This window comes from Glandiceps talaboti, chromosome 20 (genome assembly GCF_964340395.1).
Source record: "Glandiceps talaboti chromosome 20, keGlaTala1.1, whole genome shotgun sequence".
NCBI lineage: Eukaryota > Metazoa > Hemichordata > Enteropneusta > Spengelidae > Glandiceps > Glandiceps talaboti.
In genome coordinates, this window is record NC_135568.1 from 21,216,052 (window position 1) to 21,238,550 (window position 22,499).

Consider the following 22,499-nt stretch of genomic DNA (forward strand, 5'->3'; position numbering starts at 1 on the left):
CAGCCGTATTCTGATTTTACCATACGTTATCTTCATACAATACCAATCTAGTTCCTGACAACCGTATTCCGATTTTACCATACGTTAATAACGGGGTAAAATCGGAATACGGTCATCAGGAACTAGACTAGTAATGTATGAAGATAACGTAGAGTAAAATTGGAATAATGTTGTCAGGAACTAGAATAGGAAATCACGATGTGTGAAACACATGTACGTGTCAGCCATGTTTTATACTTGAGTTCGATGAACGTGTTGTAGAACTCATAATCCAAATTCGTTAAAACAAAACGACAAGGTATCTCTAAATTTTACTTTGAAAATACATATATATCTGATTTATAAATTTATATGAAAAATCAAAGACAGTGAAAAAAACATTCTCACCCATGTGCAATGTTTTTAGTGGACACGGACAAATTTAGCTGATAAATTACAGACTAAAAATTACATCATTGTCAACTATTAACTTGTGTTACAGTGAAGTGATCGTGTCCACTTTGTGTGTTGGTTTTTAGACAACTCTACGCGACCTATAAAGTCTGTAGAAAAGTTACGACATTGTATCAAATTTTAGACTTTGTTTGAAAATTGGATACAATACAGCAATTTCGTTGCCTGGAATGCAAGATTTCTTATAACCATAGGGCCTGTGATCCCTCAAGTGGATCCAACTCTAATTCAAAATGTAATATTTTCAAGTTTGTGTTGAAACTGATTTCAAAGGTCAATTTCATTTGCTCTTCATCTGCACCCAGATGCCCAAAAATCACCTTCTGACATCTGATGGCTAGTTATGAAACACCTGTTGGCGACTTTTACATGCGCACATCATTTTTACAACCATACTTTAAAAGTTTCCTTCCCTTGGTCCTTGGAGTAATTATACTGTCAGTGTGATTACTCCAAGCTTGATCTATCATACATACTGTATATACGATGGCATTGAGAACAATGGTGTTGCTAAGCATTTGACACTTCAGCTTGACCACCCGAACGTGGTTGCTATGCACTCAATGGGGTCTCGTGGGATCACATTAGATCTTCCGCGGGACAGATAATGCTTTATTGTAGAATGCCAATGGCTGTGGTGTTTCTAAATATAGAATGCCAATGGCTGTGAATAGGATGTTTCTTAATATAGAATGGCAATGGCTGTGGTGTTTTTACATCTGTGGTAACTATACATTATCTGAACAAACCAAACATTATTACATCTGCACCATAGATTACTTTCCCTCGTATATACTTAAGCAATAAACCACCCCCTGGGAATGGTATACCAAGAGGTTTTGACCAGTGAACGAAATATATGCATGAGCGATAGTGAGTCGGCCAGTGTAAGCTCTTACACTTGCTTCATTTTTATGACAGCTCACTTCCACTCCAGCCAGGGCTAGACGGTACTACTATAGTATAGTACTAGAACCGATCGTTGGCATGCCTTGACCTTAGTAGGCGATGATTTGTACAAATACGCGATAACTTGGCTGCTTTTGAAATTTCCATCATAAATGCCCATAAAAATATTGTCTCATTGAGAAAATCCTCCTCTGACAATTCATAAAGTTCACTATGCGTAGACGATCAACAGTGAACATAAAAATTGGGACGCATGCCAACCATGCATAATAGCTCATTTAAGACGTGCTAGTTCGATGTCTAGACCAATCAGATCTCTCGATTTGTGCCATCAATATACTGGTACAATATAATAGCGGTTTTTTCACTGCAGTGCAACACTGAAAACATTAATTGCATACCTGCATGCAAATGATATGCAAATGAGGACAATCATTTGCTACACAAATTTGTAGTATAGCGCTGTATGATTTTAAGCACAACTAATAAATGTTCAGTAGTGCTATAGGCATGTGTGGTGTCTGTCTGTCTGTCTGTGAGTGTGTGTACAACTTAAACTCGAAAACCACCAGACCGATTGCCTTGGTATTTGGTGTGGACATTACTTTTCGTGTTTAGTTGGGAAATTGTTCAAAGCAAAATGATCCCCATCACAGGTATGTGATTTGGGTCAAAAAATGTCATTTGTCTACGGGACAGATTGGTCTAAAATTTGATGGGAACGTTCTTGGGAGTGTGTAAATTAAGATTTGTTCATGACATGATGATTCCTTCAGTAATATGCAAGTTAGGGCTAAAAATGTGTCTTCTTGGTCAACAATCTTTAATTCCAAAAGTACAAAGCAGATTGCACTGAAATTTAAAGGGGATGAAGAAATATTAAGCATATAATGATCCCATGCGTGATATGCAAATTAGGTGTAAAAATGTGAATTTTAGTCAAAAACTTGTATCTCAAAAAGTACTTGGTCAATGAGAATTGAATTTGGTAAGATGTTCCTAGAAGTGATATATTCTGCAGATTTTGACACAATTGGCCCTAATAACCATGACCACACCCTTAGCAATTACCAGATGCCAGTATATTTTGCTAAAATAACATCAGGTAGGTGAGTAAACATTCAAAGATGTATACAAATATCCCTAGCAACCATGATCATGCCCATAGCAACCACCAAACAATTGTGTATTTCACAAAGATAACAGGGATTAATAGACAACTAAATAAACATTCCACAATTGTATATAAAAGTGCCTAGCAACAAGACCATGCCCATAGCAACAGCCAAACAATCGCATATATTGCAAACTTAGGTAAAAACAAGGATTAATAGACAACTGAATAAACATTCCAAGAGTGTATGCAAATGTGCCAAGCAACAAGACCATGCCCATAGCAAAAGCAAAATGATCGCATATAGTGCAAAGATAACAACAGGGATCAATAAACAAATGCATAGACATTCAAGAAATGTATACAAGTATACCTAGCATCAAGATCACGCCCATAGCAACTGTCAAATGATGTATATGACAAAGATAACATCCGCAGGGTTCTCCACGATTTTGAAAAATAAAGGGGTGCCCTAATTTGCATATTTATTTGCATATCATTAGCATATTTCCAGATCATAATATTAGGAAGTGAAAAAAATTTTCAAAAACAAAAACTCCTATTTTATCTATTCTGCAAACTAAAATGCACTGAAATGTGTTTTCTCCGGAACTGCCATATTGTCATGCTCAAGCATTCGTACAAAAGATCAGGTGATACTAAAGTTTTGATTCAGTACTAAGTGGTATTGGTTTGAGAGCACTAATATTGGCGATCACAAAGTACCGTATGTAACAACACTGCCGTAGTTGCCAGTGTTTTCGCTACAGCAAAGTACTTGGAAATGTTACAAAAGCACTTGAATATCATTTCGCTCTTATTTAAATCTACAAATATTTCAGTAATAGATTTCTCCCAGTGCTCCGTTCAAACTAGAAGACATTTTCCATGAAATCTTGATGTTTTTTGAACGAAAATGTGTCACGTATCTGGAGCAAAGAAGTGTCTCTGATATCGGACAGTGCTCATGTTTGCGTGCCCAAGACATAGACTGCCAAGTGGCGCCATGAACTGTGATCGAATCCCAGGGTGGAATTTGGTAGTAGGAACAGTGTTCATGATATTTCCTTTGCAAAAACAATGTTTTTGCCCAATGTTTAAATCAAATGGAGTGGCAAAATTCTTAAATTACGCGACAAAAAACGTAAATCGGTGTGGAAGTTCATGTCTTATTACCAATACTGTTGTCCGATTACTAAGTCATCAATGTAAGGTTATATATTCGGGGACTACATCATCCACAAAGATACTTCTGACTATAAACCCTGTAGAAAAAGACCATAAGGAAAATTTATAAGCATGATGGCTGTTACTTTTTTGCAGATTTTATCCAATAGTAATCGTCGAATAACATGACCCTGTCCGAAAACTGCGACAGTGAGTGTACTGTACGTATTATGCATACAAGAAGGCTTGGAAATTATCAGGTTGATTTACCCAGCCATAGAAACTACCAATGTACTTGCTACCTTTGTTATAATCAAGGCGATAAATAAGTTCATAAATGATGATAGATGCAGTGTCGCTGTTCACTTCCTTCATTGACGGCATTAAATAGAATCTCTTGAAGACACTCACACCAAAACAAAGGGGTGGTCCTGTAAACAGAGGGGCAGTCCATGAAAACAGATGGCCGATGCGATGCGCCCCTCAAAAACCCCTCATGGAGAACACTGAACAGGTTTTCATAGACAAATGAACGAACATTCAAAAAATGTATGCAAACATGTCTAGCAACATGACCACGCCCATAGCAACAGCCAAATGATCGCGTATATTGCAAAGATAACAACAGGGCTGGATAGGCAATTGGATAATCATTCAGCAAGTGAGCACCTATACCTAGTATGGATCAGCAGGTGGATAAACAATTTTAAAAACTGTACAGTTGTGCTACAGTGCCATTAGCGTAGTTGTTATGATTGTTATGGAAATTTGCCATTTCAAATAAACATTATTGTTTAATAATAACAGAACCCTATGCCACATGAGTTACAGTGTGGGTACTAAGGGGTATTTGCACTCGTGCTTGCAGTGTTTTCTGCTGCACTTTCATGTGCTACACACATGAAAGTAGAGTCCCAAAGAACACTGCAAGCACAAGTGCAAATACCTGAGTATGCCACGCTTGCAATCACGTGTCATGGGGTTCTGTCATATTATTAAGTAATTTTTGACCTGGTAAGACCGACAGATCCCCTAACTTTATACTCCCTCCCTGTTCATGTACCACTAAGTCTAAGAGAGTAAACTTTTGCCAATGTTTACTTTCTGTTTTGTATACCTAAAGCAAATTAACATGTTTCTAAACAGTGTTATTTTATTTTCTCTTTCTGTCTCTGTAGGAAAGTGAACATGTTTCACAGCATTTACATGAATGGATTGATTTAATCTTTGGTTACAAACAGAGAGGGCCAGCAGCAGTGGAAGCCCTCAATGTATTTTATTATTGTACATATGAAGGTAAGAAACACAATGTTTTGGAAAGACTTACTAAGAAGACAATATCTGTTCTATATATGAAATCACCTGTGAGGGAGAAACATGTTGTGGACACAGCCAACTGACAACTATGAAGTATTTCAACTGTAAAAACATTCAGTGATTGTTATATATTTACAGTAATTAAAGAATTCTTGTTTAGATGTACCGCTATGCATTTCGTCTTATGTACATGTTAGCTACATTGGAACGCGTTTCCCGGGAAGTGTTCATGTTTATCTTGATCGAGCGAATGTGTAGGGCGTTCTCTGTAGTACGCTTCTCCTCAAATGTAAAGTAGTCATGAAGTATTGTACGATTCATAGAAATATTTGCCACAGTTGTGTTATATGAACTCAGAATGGGGGAAATTTATTATTATATACTTTATTGTCATGCTAAATTCACATGAAATTTGATGTACATTGGCAGGGGGAAAGGGAAGAACACACAGAGACTATTTCAACTTACTTTACCTATACATACATAAATACATAAACACACGTCAGGCTGCTACTGATTCAATAGATGGATTGACCTTGGTACAAAACTGTGCTTAAATCTATTTGTGTGAGAACGTGGAACCCTAAGGCGACGACCACTTGGAAGATATTCATACTCAGTATGAAGTGGATGATTAGGATCTTTCATTATTTTATCCGCCATCTTAATAACTTTATCTTTGTACACCACAGAGTTCTGAACAGGTTCATCATGGCTGTCATCAAGTAACTTTTTACAGATCTTTCTAGGGCGATTGAGGTCTTCTTGGAGATGGTTTGATAGCAGATCATAGAAGGCGGTGTTAGCATAGTTAATAACGGACGATATTGTTGAGTTGAAAAACAGAGCTATTACGCTTGAACTTACATTTAACTTTCTCATTGATCTTATATAATACATTCGTTTGTTTACCTTTCTCAATTGATTTTCTACGTGTTGTGCGAATGACAATTTGCAGTCGATCATACAACCTAAATATGGATATGATGACACTCTCTCTACCTTCATATTATTGATCGCAACTGGTTGTTTTTCATTTTGCCTTCTTCTAAAGTCCAATACAAGCTCTTTCGTCTTTGACACATTAAGATCTAAATAGTTATCATTACACCAGGTGTTAACAAAATCAATACACTCAAAATATTCACGATCGTCATCGCTCGAAATAAACCCCACAACAGCTGAGTCGTCTGCATACTTCTCAATCATTGCCACCTCAGTGTCCCATGCTAAATCATTTGTATACAAAACAAAAAGAACAGGTGACAACACACAACCCTGAGGTGCTCCTGTATTAATTAGTCCCCGCGGACGAAGTCCGGAACGGGGACTTATGGATTGGGTTCCGTCTGTCCGTCCGTGCGTCCGTGCGTCCGTGTGTCCGTGCGTCCGTGTGTCCGTCCGTCCGCAGCCGTTTCTTGGAGATGCCTGTACCGATTTTTTTCAAACTTGGTACAGGGGCAACATGCTATGGCATACATATGCACGTCAATTTGTTTTATGATACGATCCAATATGGCCGCCTAGCAGCCATTTTGTTTGCGAATTTTCCCTGTCTAAAGCCATAACCCAGACATGCTCACACAGATCTCATTCAGAGTTGGTATTAGGACAGTGTTCTTTGGCATATATGTGCATATTCATTGTTGTCATGATACGATCCAATATGGCCGCCTGGCAGCCATTTTGTTTGTGAATTTTCATGTCCAAAGCCATAACTTAGACATGCTTGAACAGATCTCATTTAAAGTTGGTATTAGGACAGTGTTCTATGACATACATGTGCATATCCATTTTCATTGTGATACAATCCAATATGGCTGCCTGGCAGCCATTTTGTTTGCAAATTTTCCATGTCCAAAGCCATAACTCAGACATGCTTGAACAGATCTCATTCAAAGTTGGTATTAGGACAGTGTTCTATGACATACATGTGCATATCCATTTTCATTGTGATACGATCCAATATGGCTGCCTGGCAGCCATTTTGTTTGCAAATTTTCCATGTCCAAAGCCATAACTCAGACATGCTTGAACAGATCTCATTCGAAGTTGGTATTAGGACAGTGTTCTATGACATACATGTGCATATCCATTTTCGTCATGATACGATCCAATATGGCTGCCTGGCAGCCATTTTGTTTGTGAATTTTCCATGTCCAAAGCCATAACTCAGACATGCTTGAACAGATCTCATTCAGAGTTGGTATTAGGACAGTGTTCTATGACATACATTTGCATATCCATTTTCATATTGATATGATCCCCCATACCCGAACAATCCTTTCTTGTTGTAGGCATGTTCCATGTCCGACAAGCAGACACAACATATCTAAGTCTGTTTGATTTAGGTTCACAAGTGTTGTTGCGTGATCAGAGTAGTGCTAATTCCTTAAAACCCAATCACAGCGGGGACTATGTCATTCTCAATGGCTTGTTGTAATAGTGCTTGATGTTTCGAAGCTGGTGCGAACATACTGAGATCTTCCGGTCAGATAATCTAATATCCATAATTGTAGATAATTAGGAACATTGAGCACATTCAATTTATTGAGCATTAAATGAGGTTGTATCGTGTTGAATGCTGAAGAGTAGTCAATGAACAAGACTCTAACTGTATTTGACGATTTAATATCTAGATGCTTAGTTGCACTATGTACTAGTGTGCAGATTGCATTGTCAGTCGAGTGGCCAGATATATACGCAAATTGCAGAGGATCAAAATGGTTCTGAATATATGGCATGAGCAATTCTAAACCCACTCGTTCAAAACATTTGGAGATAATAGACGTTAAAGTGACTGGACGGAAATCATTATCTACCCGCGGTAGTTGCTTTTTTGGGACTGGTATTATCTCCCCAACTTTCCATGGTGACGGAAAAATACCTGTAGATAAGGATAACTCAAACACATAGTGAATTATATAGAGTAGACTATCTTTACAATGTTTAAGGAGTCTACCACTGATTTTGTCCGGACCAGGTGCTTTATTCACCCTGATTCTACTGAAGGCTTTACGAACAAGGCTCTCAGAGAGCGTAAAGTCGTCCTGCAAAGAACTTTGTAATCCTTTTTTTATGTTCCGGTGTTCATGACTAAAATCTACACGATCAAAACGAGCGTAGAATCTATTCAAACGGTCTGGTGCACCTGGTTCGGACAAAATGACCTGATTTTTACATTTCTGGCCCATACCAGTAAGAACCTTCAGGCCTTTCCAGGCTTGTTTAGAATCATTTGTTCTAAAGAGATCTTCAACTTTATTTTTGTAATCACGCTTGGCTTTACGTATTTTCCTATTCAACTGAATCTGTTTCTGATGATAATCCTCTTTACCATACGAATTTTGTTTATCGAGTATTGCCTGTCTTAAATCTGATGTGACCCATGGCTTATTATTTGGAAACATTTTGACCTGTTTCGTCTGAAAATGCAAATTGCTACAGAAACTTATGTATGAGGTGACAACGTCGGTTAATATATTCACATCACCTGCAGCATCTACAATGAATAAATTCCAATCCGTTAACTCGAAACACGCATTCATTCTATCAATGCCTGACTGATCCATAATCACTTTCTCAACTACTGTTGGAGTAAGACGTTTCAATTTCGACTTGTACTTTGACATCATGTGAATCATATTATGATCACTATTTTTTAGTGGAGGTAGCTGCTTACATTTGTATGACTTTTTAACATTGCAAAATAAAGGGTCTAACATTGCATCTTTACGTGTGCTACAAGTCACACACTGTTCAAAACCAGAAAGTTCACGTTTCATATCATCCAAACAGTGATTAACATCACCACATAGGATATGAAGGCCGTCCGGCTTACTGTTCGAGCTTGACGTAACCACATCATAGACAGATTTAACGGCAGCATTTCTGTTTGCATCCGGTGGAATATATACCAAAGTTATAAAGATATTGGTGAACTCTCTTGGCAAATAGAAGGGTCTTAAAGATACTGCTAAAATTTCAACATCTGTAGTACATAGGCTGGTTTTAACCGATATGTTGTTACACCAACGCTCATTTATGTATAGGGTTAATCCACCACCTCTACTTTTCCCTGATTGAGCTGTTCTATCGCTTCTCACGAGATGGAAACCACTAATATCGATGGCACTCTCAGGGATTGAACTTTCCAGCCAGCTTTCTGTTATGCCTAGAATACATGACTCTCGGTATTCATAGAGGAACCTACAGTTTGCTCGCAGTTCATCAATTTTGTTGGCAAGAGATCTAACATTACCAAAGGTTACAGATGGGATAAATGGCTTATCCTTCCGTTTTCTAGATTTTACTCGGATCCCAGCTCTTCTCCCTCTGTAGTGTTGACCTTTTCTCTGGGATTTACAATTAAATGTGAAATCCAAAACAGGTGTTTTTTGTAGGGCCATAGAATCTCTTATACTAATGAGCTCTTCACGCCCATACCTGTAGAAGTTAGAGCCACCATCATCACTGTGTCTTCTCTGCTGGAACTCAACAGCACAAACCTGCTTAATTGTTAGTGATAGACAGCAGGATATTACCAGGAACCATGTCCAGCAGTATCTACCCATGTTCATGTATCGGATACCCAGCAATTTCACGACAATGTAGAAAGGCATCCAAATAAAACAGCAAAAATAAGAATAGGAGAGAAATGCCAATGTGGGCAGCTACTGTGCAGCGCCCTCACCTAAATAAATGATTTCTAAAAAACGTCCTTATCGTGAAAATTTCTGTCACTTCGCATTGCATTGTGTACACTATATACTGTCTTCAGTAAGATGCAACCCGATTTGCTGTGTGGCTGAGTGAGCAGAAATTCGTTTGTATGGGCACCACTTCAGATGTAGAGGAGGCGATCAGGCTAAAAGCGTAAACATGTACTACGAAGGTCAATTCAAGCAAAATAACGAAGGTGAAATAGCAATGAATGATTAGCTGACATCTACATCGGATTTTAATCAGATTGTCATATGCCGCACTATAGACTAAATATCCTGACTGACATAATCTGGACTGACATACTCTGACACCAAATTATATGAAGACAGACAACGTTGTTGACGTTAATTTTGAATGACACTTCCAATAGATAACAATGGATGACCATTCACATGAGCAGTGTACACAAATTTGATAGGTTTGTTGTTATAAATGATTATGTTGGCAAGCTTTTGATTTCGACACAAGTTTGCCCTTTTCTGGTTTTTCATTGGCTACTCCCATTTGCCCCTGACTTTGGTGATTTTAAAATTTTAGTTCAACGTCTCTCCTCAAATCATGACAGTTTGACATAGTACAGCAGATAGCATACACAGCGGAGAATCACCGCCGGTTTCAGTATGAGTAAACGGCAAATAACTCATTTCTTTTCTCCGCCCAGTAAGCCAGGTACGAGTGATGGAAATGATGAACAAACTGCTAATCGCAACAAGACAGCAAGCAAATGTATCTTCCGAAATACTTACCATGCTAGGCCTTTCTTTGTTATCGCAGCAAATTTGCATTTTATGTGCTAGCATATCGTATGTGATCTGTGCACTCATGACTGTGTGCATGTCTGTTACAGCACATGTAACAATATCAATATGTATCATATCTCGTATCGTCTTTACTTTTAGTTGAAAAGTGGTTTAGTTAATTTACAAAATCTTTACAGGAATTAGTGTGGTGTAGACATTCACTGGTAGAAAAAGTCAAAAATAATTTGTGTACACAAAGTTCACACAATACTCAACTTCTAAACAAGGCACTGCTGAAATGACACAATACTATCTTATCAATTTCACTTTGCACATCAGTCATCTGCCATGAAATATTTGAGTAAACCAAACAAAAAACAATCCTACCGAACACTAATTGTATGTCACACATGATGTTTAGGACTAGCTGCATTTATTTGCAGATTAATTACTTGACTCCATACTGACTTGCACATGTAAAATGGGACAGGTTTCCCCAGTCACCCCATTTCTTTTTTAGTACATTCACATTCAGTCTCAATGAAAAACTTCAAGATGGAAATATCAGAAAATTAAAACCCCGAGAACAAGTAGCTAAAATCTAGTCATCAATGGCAACTTTTACACAAACAACATTTACTTTGAATATTATCACGCCATAGGGTCCCATTCACTATGGAAAATTGACTTCACTACAGCATATATACATGTTGCAACAGTCCAAACTCAGAATGCTGCAGGATGATAGTATCGCATTGTCAAGACTATAATTTACACAATGACAATGCACTCCCGATGGAAGCACCAGTCTAGTCAGTGCTGTCATACCGTGTACTTCTGTTGTACATGTAGTTAGAATAAGGAGAGATTTTCCCATGTGGTAACAAGATAGCAGAGACTTGACTTCAACCATGGGTTCGTGATAGCTGCAAATATGGGCCTTTATCGGCTTTTACTCTCCCTTTAGTACGACGTATTGTAGTTTTCTTGTACAAGATACTCAACACATGGTAAAATCATTTTGTAGAACCCTCCTTGCATAAAAGAGCTTTGACAGGAATGACTGAGATCTGTAAAACAAGTTCCAAAATGCAGTTCATTGTCAAAGTTAAACCCCTTTCCTTCAATGTTATGCACTTTTGTTATTGTGAGTCGGATAAGCGTTAGCGTGTAAATGATATGTGTGAACAACCCAGCTAGGGAAAATTGCTTTCAACTTTCATGCATCAAACTGGTTAACAAGTCCAAACTTGTGTATGTTTATGTGTGTGGCAGTTTATTTGTTTGTTTGTTTGTTTATTTTTTAATTTTGTTTATTTGTTATATTGCCATACAGGAGCTGTAGATCTGGATGCCATTACAGACCCTATAGAGAGGAAGGCTACAGAGGGAATGATTAACAACTTTGGACAGACACCAACACAGCTGCTAAGAGAACCGCACCCTAGAAGACTTAGTCCTGAAGAAGCTGCTAGGAAGGCTATGAAAACACAAACACAGACATTGAATGTGTTCGATTATCTAACATATCTCAAAGCTTTCTTTGTTGAGGTAAGTAAGAAAAACCCAGACACAGACTTATTTCATAGTGCTCATTTCAGAGTTATATAGAAAACCAAAACATGATCGACGAAAGTCTGTTTTCCTGCATTGAACTTTGGTGCCATACAAGTAAGCCAAGTTCAGCTTGAATAACATGATCGACGAAAGTCTGTTTTCCTGCAGTGAACTTTGGTGCCATACAAGTAAGCCAAGTTAAGCTTCAATAACGTGAAATGGATAGGAGCTTAGGCAAAACAATTGTTTGGTTCCAGGTAAACTTTTTAAAAAAGTAGTTCACCCTAAATTATTTTAGGTAATTCAAAACAATTTTAGAAAAATTTGAAAAAAAAATTGCAAAGTCGCATGAGAAATAGTGAGTTTTGAAGATGTTATTTTCTCATGTAATAAAATAAACATGGTGGAATACAGTGTACCACACGATGTCTTCTGCGTAGAGTACAGTAAGTGTGATCAAAAGAACATGGTGGAATACAGTGCACCACACAATGTCTTCTGCGTAGAGTACAGTAAGTGTGATCAAAAGAACATGGTGGAATACAGTGTACCACATGATGTCTTCTGCGTAGAGTACAGTAAGTGTGATCAAAACACAACTTGCACCACACGATGTCTTCTGCGTAGAGTACAGTATGTGTGATCAAATCAACATGGTGGAATACAGTGCACCACACGATATCTCCTGCGTAGAGTACAGTAAGTGTGATCAAAACAACATGGTGGAATACAGTACACCACACGATGTCTTCTGTGTAGAGTACAGTAAGTGTGATCAAAACAACATGGTGGAATACAGTGCACCACACGATGTCTTCTGTTTAGAGTACAGTAAGTGTGATCAAAACAACATGGTGGAATACAGTGTACCACACGATGTCTTCTGCGTAGAGTACAGTAAGTGTGATCAAAACAACATGGTGGAATACAGTGTACCACACAATGTCTTCTGCGTAGAGTACAGTAAGTGTGATCAAAACAACATGGTGGAATACAGTGTACCATACAATGTCTTCTGCGTAGAGTACAGTAAGTGTGATCAAAACAACATGGTGGAATACAGTACACCACACGATGTCTTCTGCGTAGAGTACAGTATGTGTGATCAAAACAACATGGTGGAATACAGTGCACCACACGATGTCTTCTGCGTAGAGTACAGTAAGTGTGATCAAAAGAACATGGTGGAATACAGTGTACCACACAATGTCTTCTGCGTAGAGTACAGTAAGTGTGATCAAAAGAACATGGTGGAATACAATGCACCACGCAATGTCTTCTGCGTAGAGTACAGTATGTGTGATCAAAACAACATGGTGGAATACAGTGCACCACACGATGTCTCCTGCGTAGAGTACAGTAAGTGTGATCAAAACAACATGGTGGAATATAGTGTACCACACGATGTCTTCTGCATAGTCTAGAGTACAGTAAGTGTGATCAAAACAACATGGTGGAATACAGTGCACCACGTGATTTCTTCTGCGTAGAGTACAGTAAGTGTGATCAAAACAACATGGTGGAATACAGTGCACCACACGATGTCTTCTGCGTAGAGTACAGTATGTGTGATCAAAACAACATGGTGGAATACAGTGCACCACACGATATCTCCTGCGTAGAGTACAGTAAGTGTGATCAAAACAACATGGTGGAATACAGTGCACCACGTGATTTCTTCTGTGTAGAGTACAGTAAGTGTGATCAAAACAACATGATGGAATACAGTGCACCACACAATGTCTTCTGCGTAGAGTACAGTAAGTGTGATCAAAACAACATGGTGGAATATAGTGTACCACACGATGTCTTCTGCATAGTCTAGAGTACAGTAAGTGTGATCAAAACAACATGGTGGAATACAGTGCACCACGTGATTTCTTCTGCGTAGAGTACAGTAAGTGTGATCAAAACAACATGGTGGAATACAGTGCACCACACGATGTCTTCTGCGTAGAGTACAGTATGTGTGATCAAAACAACATGGTGGAATACAGTGCACCACACGATATCTCCTGCGTAGAGTACAGTAAGTGTGATCAAAACAACATGGTGGAATACAGTGCACCACGTGATTTCTTCTGTGTAGAGTACAGTAAGTGTGATCAAAACAACATGATGGAATACAGTGCACCACACAATGTCTTCTGCGTAGAGTACAGTAAGTGTGATCAAAACAACATGGTGGAATACAGTGTACCACGTGATTTCTTCTGCATAGAGTACAGTAAGTGTGATCAAAACAACATGGTGGAATACAGTGCACCACACAATGTCTTCTGCGTAGAGTACAGTAAGTGTGATCAAAAGAACATGGTTGAATACAGTGTACCACACGATGTCTTCTGCGTAGAGTACAGTAAGTGTAATCAAAACAACATGGTGGAATACAATGCACCACACAATGTCTTCTGCGTAGAGTACAGTAAGTGTGATCAAAACAACATGGTGGAATACAGTGTACCACACAATGTCTTCTGCGTAGAGTACAGTAAGTGTGATCAAAACATCATGGTGGAATACAGTACACCACACAATGTCTTCTGCGTAGAGTACAGTAAGTGTGATCAAAAGAACATGGTGGAATACAGTGCACCACACAATGTCTTCTGCGTAGAGTACAGTAAGTGTGATCAAAACAACATGGTGGAATACAGTACACCACACGATGTCTTCTGCGTAGAGTACAGTAAGTGTGATCAAAACAACATGATGGAATACAGTGCACCACACAATGTCTTCTGCATAGAGTACAGTAAGTGTGATCAAAACAACATGGTGGAATATAGTGTACCACACAATGTCTTCTGCGTAGAGTACAGTATGTGTGATCAAAACAACATGATGGAATACAGTGCACCACACAATGTCTTCTGCATAGAGTACAGTAAGTGTGATCAAAACAACATGATGGAATACAGTGCACCACACAATGTCTTCTGCGTAGAGTACAGTATGTGTGATCAAAACAACATGGTGGAATACAGTGCACCACACAATGTCTTCTGCGTAGAGTACAGTAAGTGTGATCAAAACAACATGGTGGAATACAGTGCACCACACGATGTCTTCTGCATAGAGTACAGTAAGTGTGATCAAAACAACATGGTGGAATACAGTGTACCACACAATGTCTTCTGCATAGAGTACAGTAAGTGTGATCAAAAGAACATGGTGGAATACAGTGCTCCACACAATGTCTTCTGCGTAGAGTACAGTAAGTGTGATCACATCGATGAGAAGTCTCTGTCAACCTCTGTAAATATTAACAGTACATTTGAACAGATCCTTGGATCCTACCTACTTTGAAATTGGGTGTTATCGGAACTACAATTTATTTTTTGTCTTGCATAATGATTGTGACATGACATGACTTGTCTTATTTAACAGACAATCCTATCAGAAACCTCTGAACTTTATCTTTGAATTATTTTGAATTCAAACTAGGAATCACCTTTTATGTATTAAATCCATCTAGGATACAGCTTGCTGTTGAAAGCTTCAATTTATAATAATTCATTTGATATCAAATGTTTGTTTTTATTTCAGGTGTCGTCAGCTGATAGTGATCCGTTAGTTTATGTACAAGTACCTAAGAGTCAGGCTAGGTCATTTATTGACCATGGAATGCCTGATAATATGGTAAGGAAGATAATCAGAATAATAATAAGAATAATGTTAGTAGTTAAAATCACTTTACAATTACCACCCCTGGCACAGACCTATAGTGACACATTGTCCTGTTATTCAGCATCAACTCCCTGGGAAGCATACAATCCATTGCAGCCTATAGCAGCACAAAGTATTCACATTATAACCTCTGTCCTACCAGGTCCCCAATTATGCAGCTAGGTTGACTTGGGTATAATCATAGGTTAGATCTTACCTATGACTTTCACCATTCAGAAAGAAATGGCCAAAACAAGGATTGAATGTACAACCTACAGATTCCAAACCAATCACTTTAACCATATAAATCCAGGTAACACCAAGAGATGAAAATACAATCTGAATTGTAATTGTGTACAAAACAGTTTTTCATTTCTGTCATTACTGTCATTTCATTACAGTGACTGTAGTTTCTGCTGAGTCGGTAATTTATACACAGATTGTTTTTTAATCAGTATTATTTATTTTTAGTTTGTTTGTTTGTTTGTTTGTTTTTGTGGAAGGTTTTTTTTCGGGGGGGGGGGGGGGGGGTACAGGAGAACATATCTGTAGCACTCTACTTAATACTGAAACATACCTGTTGCTATTGGCAGACCTCAAACCTGGTATTAAAACAATTCAACATATAATTTGCCTAAATACCAGGTTTCAGATATGTTCTCCTGTACAAACTAAAAATGAATAATGTTGATTTTAAAAAAATTTGTGTATATATTACCAACTCACTAACTACAGTAGACAGAAATGAAAGTGTTTTTGTACACAAATACAATTCAAATTGTATTTTCATGCATTTTCAAGTTAGAAAATAGTTTTTGTGCATTTTCCAGTTAGAAAATAGTTTTGTTCATTTTCAAGTTAGAAAATAGCATATGAACTCAGCTTGTGCCACTTTCAATATTTCCATTTTGCATTAAACATCTCATCCAAACTTGTTTTCAGATCACCATAAGTGAGAGAGGAGTGTTAGGAGTGCATGGATGGCTACCTTACGATAAAATTATATCTAACTATTTCACATTTGAAAGAGATCCAACTCTGGTCAGTCCAAAGTAGGTGTCAATCATGTCTGGTCATTTCCTATAGGATATGCTGTGTTGTTGAGCTATGTTTGTCATCTCTCTACTGAGTGTTGACTTACAGGCATGGTATGACATGTTGTGTCTTATAAAGTACTTTAAAGGCAGGGTTTTTTTCATTGTTTATGATGTCAAAACCATCTTCTGCAATAAATGAGTATACAAACAGCAATGAATTTTTTTTTTTGAAACTCAGTTACTGCAGAAGATGGCACATGCCTGTCATACACAACAAATTCAGTAATGACTGTTTGTGAATGAAATGATCTCATCGCATGAAATTGGTCTATCTTGGTGACTACAGCTTACATACTTGGATCAATTTGTACACAGTGATGACAATCAAATTTCAGTGAAAAGAACCCAGGCCATTTTCTGGTTTTCAGTGTATACGGTGCATGATATGCTATGTGTGAATACAATCGCATTGGTTGTAGTATTGATAATCTGATTGGTTGTAGTGTTGATAATCTGATTGGTTGTAGTGTTGATTGGTTGTAGTGTTAATAATCTGATTGGTTGTAGTGTTAATAATCTGATTGGTTGTAGTGTTAATAATCTGATTGGTTGTAGTGTTAATAATCTGATTGGTTGTAGTGTTAATAATGTGATTGGTTGTAGTATTGACAATCTGATTGGTTGTAATGTTAACAATCTGATTGGTTGTAGTGTTAATAATGTGATTGGTTGTAGTGTTAACAATCTGATTGGTTGTAGTGTTGATAATCTGATTCGTTGTAATGTTAACAATCTGATTGGTTGTAGTGTTGATAATCTGATTGGTTGTAGTGTTGAAAATCTGATTGGTTGTAGTGTTGATAATCTGATTGGTTGTAGTGTTGATAATCTGATTGGTTGTAGTGTTGATAATCTGATTGGTTGTAGTGTTAATAATGTGATTGGTTGTAGTGTTAATAATCTGATTGGTTGTAGTGTTGATAATGTGATTGGTTGTAATGTTAATAATCTGATTGGTTGTAGTGTTGATAATGTGATTGGTTGTAGTGTTGAAATTCTGATTGGTTGTAGTGTTGATTGGTTGTAGTGTTAACAATCTGATTGGTTGTAGTGTTAATAATCTGATTGGTTGTAGTGTTAATAATGTGATTGGTTGTAGTGTTAATAATCTGATTGGTTGTAGTGTTGATAATGTGATTGGTTGTAATGTTAATAATCTGATTGGTTGTAGTGTTGATAATGTGATTGGTTGTAGTGTTGAAATTCTGATTGGTTGTAGTGTTGATAATCTGATTGGTTGTAGTGTTAATAATCTGATTGGTTGTAGTGTTAATAATCTGATTGGTTGTAGTATTGATAATCTGATTGGTTGTAGTGTTGACAATCTGATTGGTTGTAGTGTTGACAATCTGATTGGTTGTAGTGTTGATAATCTGATTGGTTGTAGTGTTGATAATCTGATTGGTTGTAGTGTTGATAATCTGATTGGTTGTAGTGTTGATCTACAAAGTGACTAAAATAGCTTTTTATTTTTCAAAATGCTTTCATATATGAATGAAACCACAGCCTCATGACATTATGTCTTAGATGTGGCCGTAAAAGAGAGTGTGCTTTACGATGATACACTTGATAGAAATGTAGCAGCTTTTGTTTTGTATAATATCTTTATGAAGTGATAAAAGTTGAGAAGTGACTTAAATGCAGTGATTACACAATAGTTTTGTTACATCATAATTGTGCTGTGCATGTTCACTTTTGTCAAATCTTAAACACTCTGTAGAAAGATAACTTGAAGAGTGTATCGTTTACTTTATCAAGTATTTGCCATGATTTCATTAGGTTCCGGAGAATGATTGGGGGACCATTTGCGCCTGGATTTAAGATCAAGCCAACACTCTTTGTTGTGTCCCATGATTCAAGGCTGTTGTTCTCTGGAGGACATTGGGATAATAGTGTCAGGGTGTTTAACTTGAAGAGTCACAGCAAAGGCAAAAATGTCTCCATTGTTACAAGGCATCATGGTAAGTACATGGTAGTCATTAACTAAGGTAAATAGTGTAGGGACTTTGATCTGAAAGCAATTTTACAGCAATTTTACCTTGGTTAGCTACATGAGAAAGAAATCTTAAATCTTAAGAGAATCTTAAATGGCAGTATTCTGATCAGAGATTTGATAGCAACAATTATCAAGAATCAAAAACTAAACTTTTTTTAAAAATTTCGACAAACTGATACTGACATGCAGAATGGGGGAGGGAGTATTGTTTTAAGACAATAAGTAAAACATTGTTTGACTTTTAAAATCACAACCTCATAAAACTTCAGATGACAGCAAGAATTTAGGAATCACTCTTCTAAATAAAATTTGTGGTTGGCTCTTTGAATGGAAATTCTTATTCATAACTATGAACTGAGATTCATAACATATATACTTGTTGTGTGTACCATGGAAGTATCACCTTCTTAATTTGTAACTACTTTTAACATGTGTTCATTTCATCCTCATAGACATCGTGACATGCCTAGCCCTGGATAACTGTGGAACTCAATTAATAAGTGGTTCTAGAGACACGACCTGTATGATATGGGAGGTGACATTTCAGGTATGTGTAATATATCAGGTTATCATATACCTATAATCACATCCCTATGTATTGCTATGGAGAAATCATGCGCTCTACCTGGTCAGTAATATTCCATATGATATGATGGACCGGCACACTTTGCCCAAATAAGGTCAGGTGCAGGAAATTTGGACTACTTTCTTTCCCATTGCTATGCGTGTTGCAAAACTTGTTGGCATCATATCCTGTACTCATACGGTATCATGGCAGAACCCGACGATATTCAACAGTGGCGCCAGGAAATTCCCAAAATCTTAAACAGTCTATTTGGCGATTGTGTTGAATTTACATAAAATATTGGTAAGGAAGCTGGATTCAATCATCGATGTACAAATGGTGAAGCCGATGACAGCTGATCCACTCCATACAATTATGAACAGCTGCAAACTAACTATCAAACATCTTGAACATGACGAAGTGTGCGTTTATTAATCTTCGTCCGGCGGGGACTTATGGATTGGGTTTTGTCCGTCCGTCCGTCCGTCCGTCCGTCCGCAGCCGTTTCTTGTAGATACCTGGACCGATTTTTTTCAAACATGGTACAGGGGCAACATACGATGGCATACATATGCATGTCAATTTGTTTTATGATACCATCCAATAAGGCTGCCTAGCAGCCATTTTGTTTGCGAATTTTCCCTGTCCAAAGCCATAACTCAGACATGCGTGAACAGATCTCATTCAAAGTTGCTATTAGGACAGTGTTCTATGACATACATGTGCGTATTCATTGTTGTCGTGATATGATCCAATATGGCTGCCTGGAAGCCATTTTTTTTGCGAATTTTCCATGTCCAAAGCCATAACTCAGACATGCTTGAACAGATCTCATTCAAAGTTGGTATTAGCACATTGTTCTGTGACATACATGTGCATATCAATTTTCGTCTTGATACAATCCGATATGGCTACCTGGCAGCCATTTTGTTGGCGCAGTTTTCATGTCCAAAGCCATAACTCAGACATGCTTGAACAGAGTAGTGATATCAAAAACAACTATATGAGGCCAAACAACATGAATCAGATTTGAAAATGACAACATAAACTGCCAGTTCCTAACCCAATCATAGTGGGGAGTATGTCATTTTCAATGACTTGTTTGTTATTAGAATCGGACAATAGTCAGTGACTGAAGTATGTTCATTTTGTTCTACACCGACCTTCGCTCCAAATACATTAAACCATATTATTGGAAGAAACCATCTGTGTTCAAACTTGTACAGTTATTCTCTGTCTGTAATGTAAAGCAAACGTATAACTTAGGACAATTCTTGAGACATGCAGGAAATTTAAGAATCATGTAAGGTGTTATTTGCAATATATATACTTCTGGTTTTTTTTGGTTTTTTGTTTTGGTTTTTTTTTCATTCTCCATATATTTTCTTGCGTACAGTCATGTAAATTTTTCTTGGTTTTTGTACGCTACTGATGAGCAGTAATGCTCAAGGTGAATAAATAATTGTAATAATTTTTCCAATTTGTGATTTTGGACAATTTTAGTGTTACAAAGACCTGTTTCATGCCCGGTTTCACAATTACATTTTTGTAGTTGGTCGATCGTGGCATGCATGTTGTTCATCATGGTAGATACTATCATAATGTCATTTTTTCTAAAACATCTGTTGCATAGTCAAATTATCATAAATTTAATTAAATGCCAAACCTTGTTAACAGTAATTTTGTGTTTCATGTTTTCCGCGGGTTTTAAGCTCCCGTATGGGAGGTTATGTCGTGGCGATGTCTGTCTGTGCAGAAATTTTGTTCCACTGATATCTCAAAAAGTACTGAAGCAAATGTTTTGCAATTTACTATGTGGCATTGTTGGGCTGTAACTTAGCGCTGATTAGTTTTTGGTGAGCGTGGCTTACATAAGTAATGATAATGTCTATAATTAATTACACATAGTGAAGCCCTTTTAATAGTAGCCACCCAGTCAGGCCTAATCAGTATTTGTATCTCACTTGTATTTGATCTTGAGGCAGACTTTGGACTTGAAAGAAATTACACCATGTCAACTACTTATTTCATTACATACTCCTACAGGTTTTTTGTACTCCAAATGTTGATATTTCCTTTCCAAAGGTATGGGAAGGCATTTTAAAGATTCAAATTCGTTATTTTATGTCTTAGCTTGTTTCACTGTAATGTTTTTCAATGTTGCTACACACAGTAAAGCCCTTATAGTATAACATCACTTGTTGTATTTGATCTTGAGACAGACTTTGGATTTGAAGGAATTGACACTAATAGTGTAGATCCAGCCAAATCCATGATACACTTCGCCAACAAAACGTGAATTTACAGTTCACTACAAATACCCCAGGAAAATGCTAAAATGATATCTCTGAATGGGAGAGTTTTTAGTTTACTTCTAGTTTTTTGTGCGTTTGTGTGTTTTGTGCGACTCGAATGGTGCATGTACATGCAAGGACCTCGAGATATATAATTATGAACATACCGCACTACCAAAAATGAAATTCTTGTTAAGAAAAAGAATTCTTGTCTCAAGAATATTCAAGAAAAACAATTCTTCTCTCAAGAATATTAAAGAAAAAGAATTCTTGTCTCATGAATATTCAAGTAAAGGAATTCTTGTAAGGCCAGAAAAAAAAAGCTGTTCAACGGGCAACATAACCCGACACATTGGGTAGGTAGGTCGATTTTTTATTTTTTTTTTTACAAAGGATGTAAAAACAAACCACATGTAATGATGGCAAAACATTTGAAGTTGAGTTTACATTGTACTTATTCATTCATTTTGATTTTATCTCTTGCAATTTGTCTGTATGGCAATTGATTTCCATCAGCTCTAGTTAGGAAATGTGCACAATTTACGGTTAAACAAAATATGTTAAGACCCGCTAAATGAAACTCCAGAATTATTTTAGCCACCCCTTCTGTCACCTACACTATAGAGGAGATATAAAATTATATATGGTAGCACAGGTACAATGATATTACTTGACAAAGGATGTGCATTTCACATGGATACTTGTAAGGAGATGTCTCATAATTAGCTCTGACCTATGAAGGGAGGTACTTAGTCAGCCACCTTCCATCTTGTTTTGGGAGAAAGACAATTATTACCGTGATTGCTAATGATTGGAAGGATACATCCTCAAAAATGCAAACTTTTTTGAAAATAAGACAATATAGGAGGCCATTTAGAGGCATAAAATATCAAACA

The 22,499-nt window shown here is 37.3% G+C and overlaps 1 protein-coding gene across 2 annotated transcripts in view; it reads left to right on the top strand.

Moving 5' to 3' along the window:
- The window catches only part of LOC144451067 (neurobeachin-like protein 1), a 312,418-nt gene that overhangs the window by 267,913 nt on the left and 22,006 nt on the right, over positions 1–22,499 (top strand). For both annotated transcript variants that reach the window (XM_078141830.1, XM_078141831.1), the window contains 6 exons: positions 4,822–4,939; positions 11,762–11,976; positions 15,532–15,624; positions 16,594–16,703; positions 18,528–18,709; positions 19,197–19,291. In XM_078141830.1, the coding sequence (XP_077997956.1) occupies positions 4,822–4,939; positions 11,762–11,976; positions 15,532–15,624; positions 16,594–16,703; positions 18,528–18,709; positions 19,197–19,291 (813 nt within the window). The remainder of the gene's footprint in view (positions 1–4,821; positions 4,940–11,761; positions 11,977–15,531; positions 15,625–16,593; positions 16,704–18,527; positions 18,710–19,196; positions 19,292–22,499) is intronic.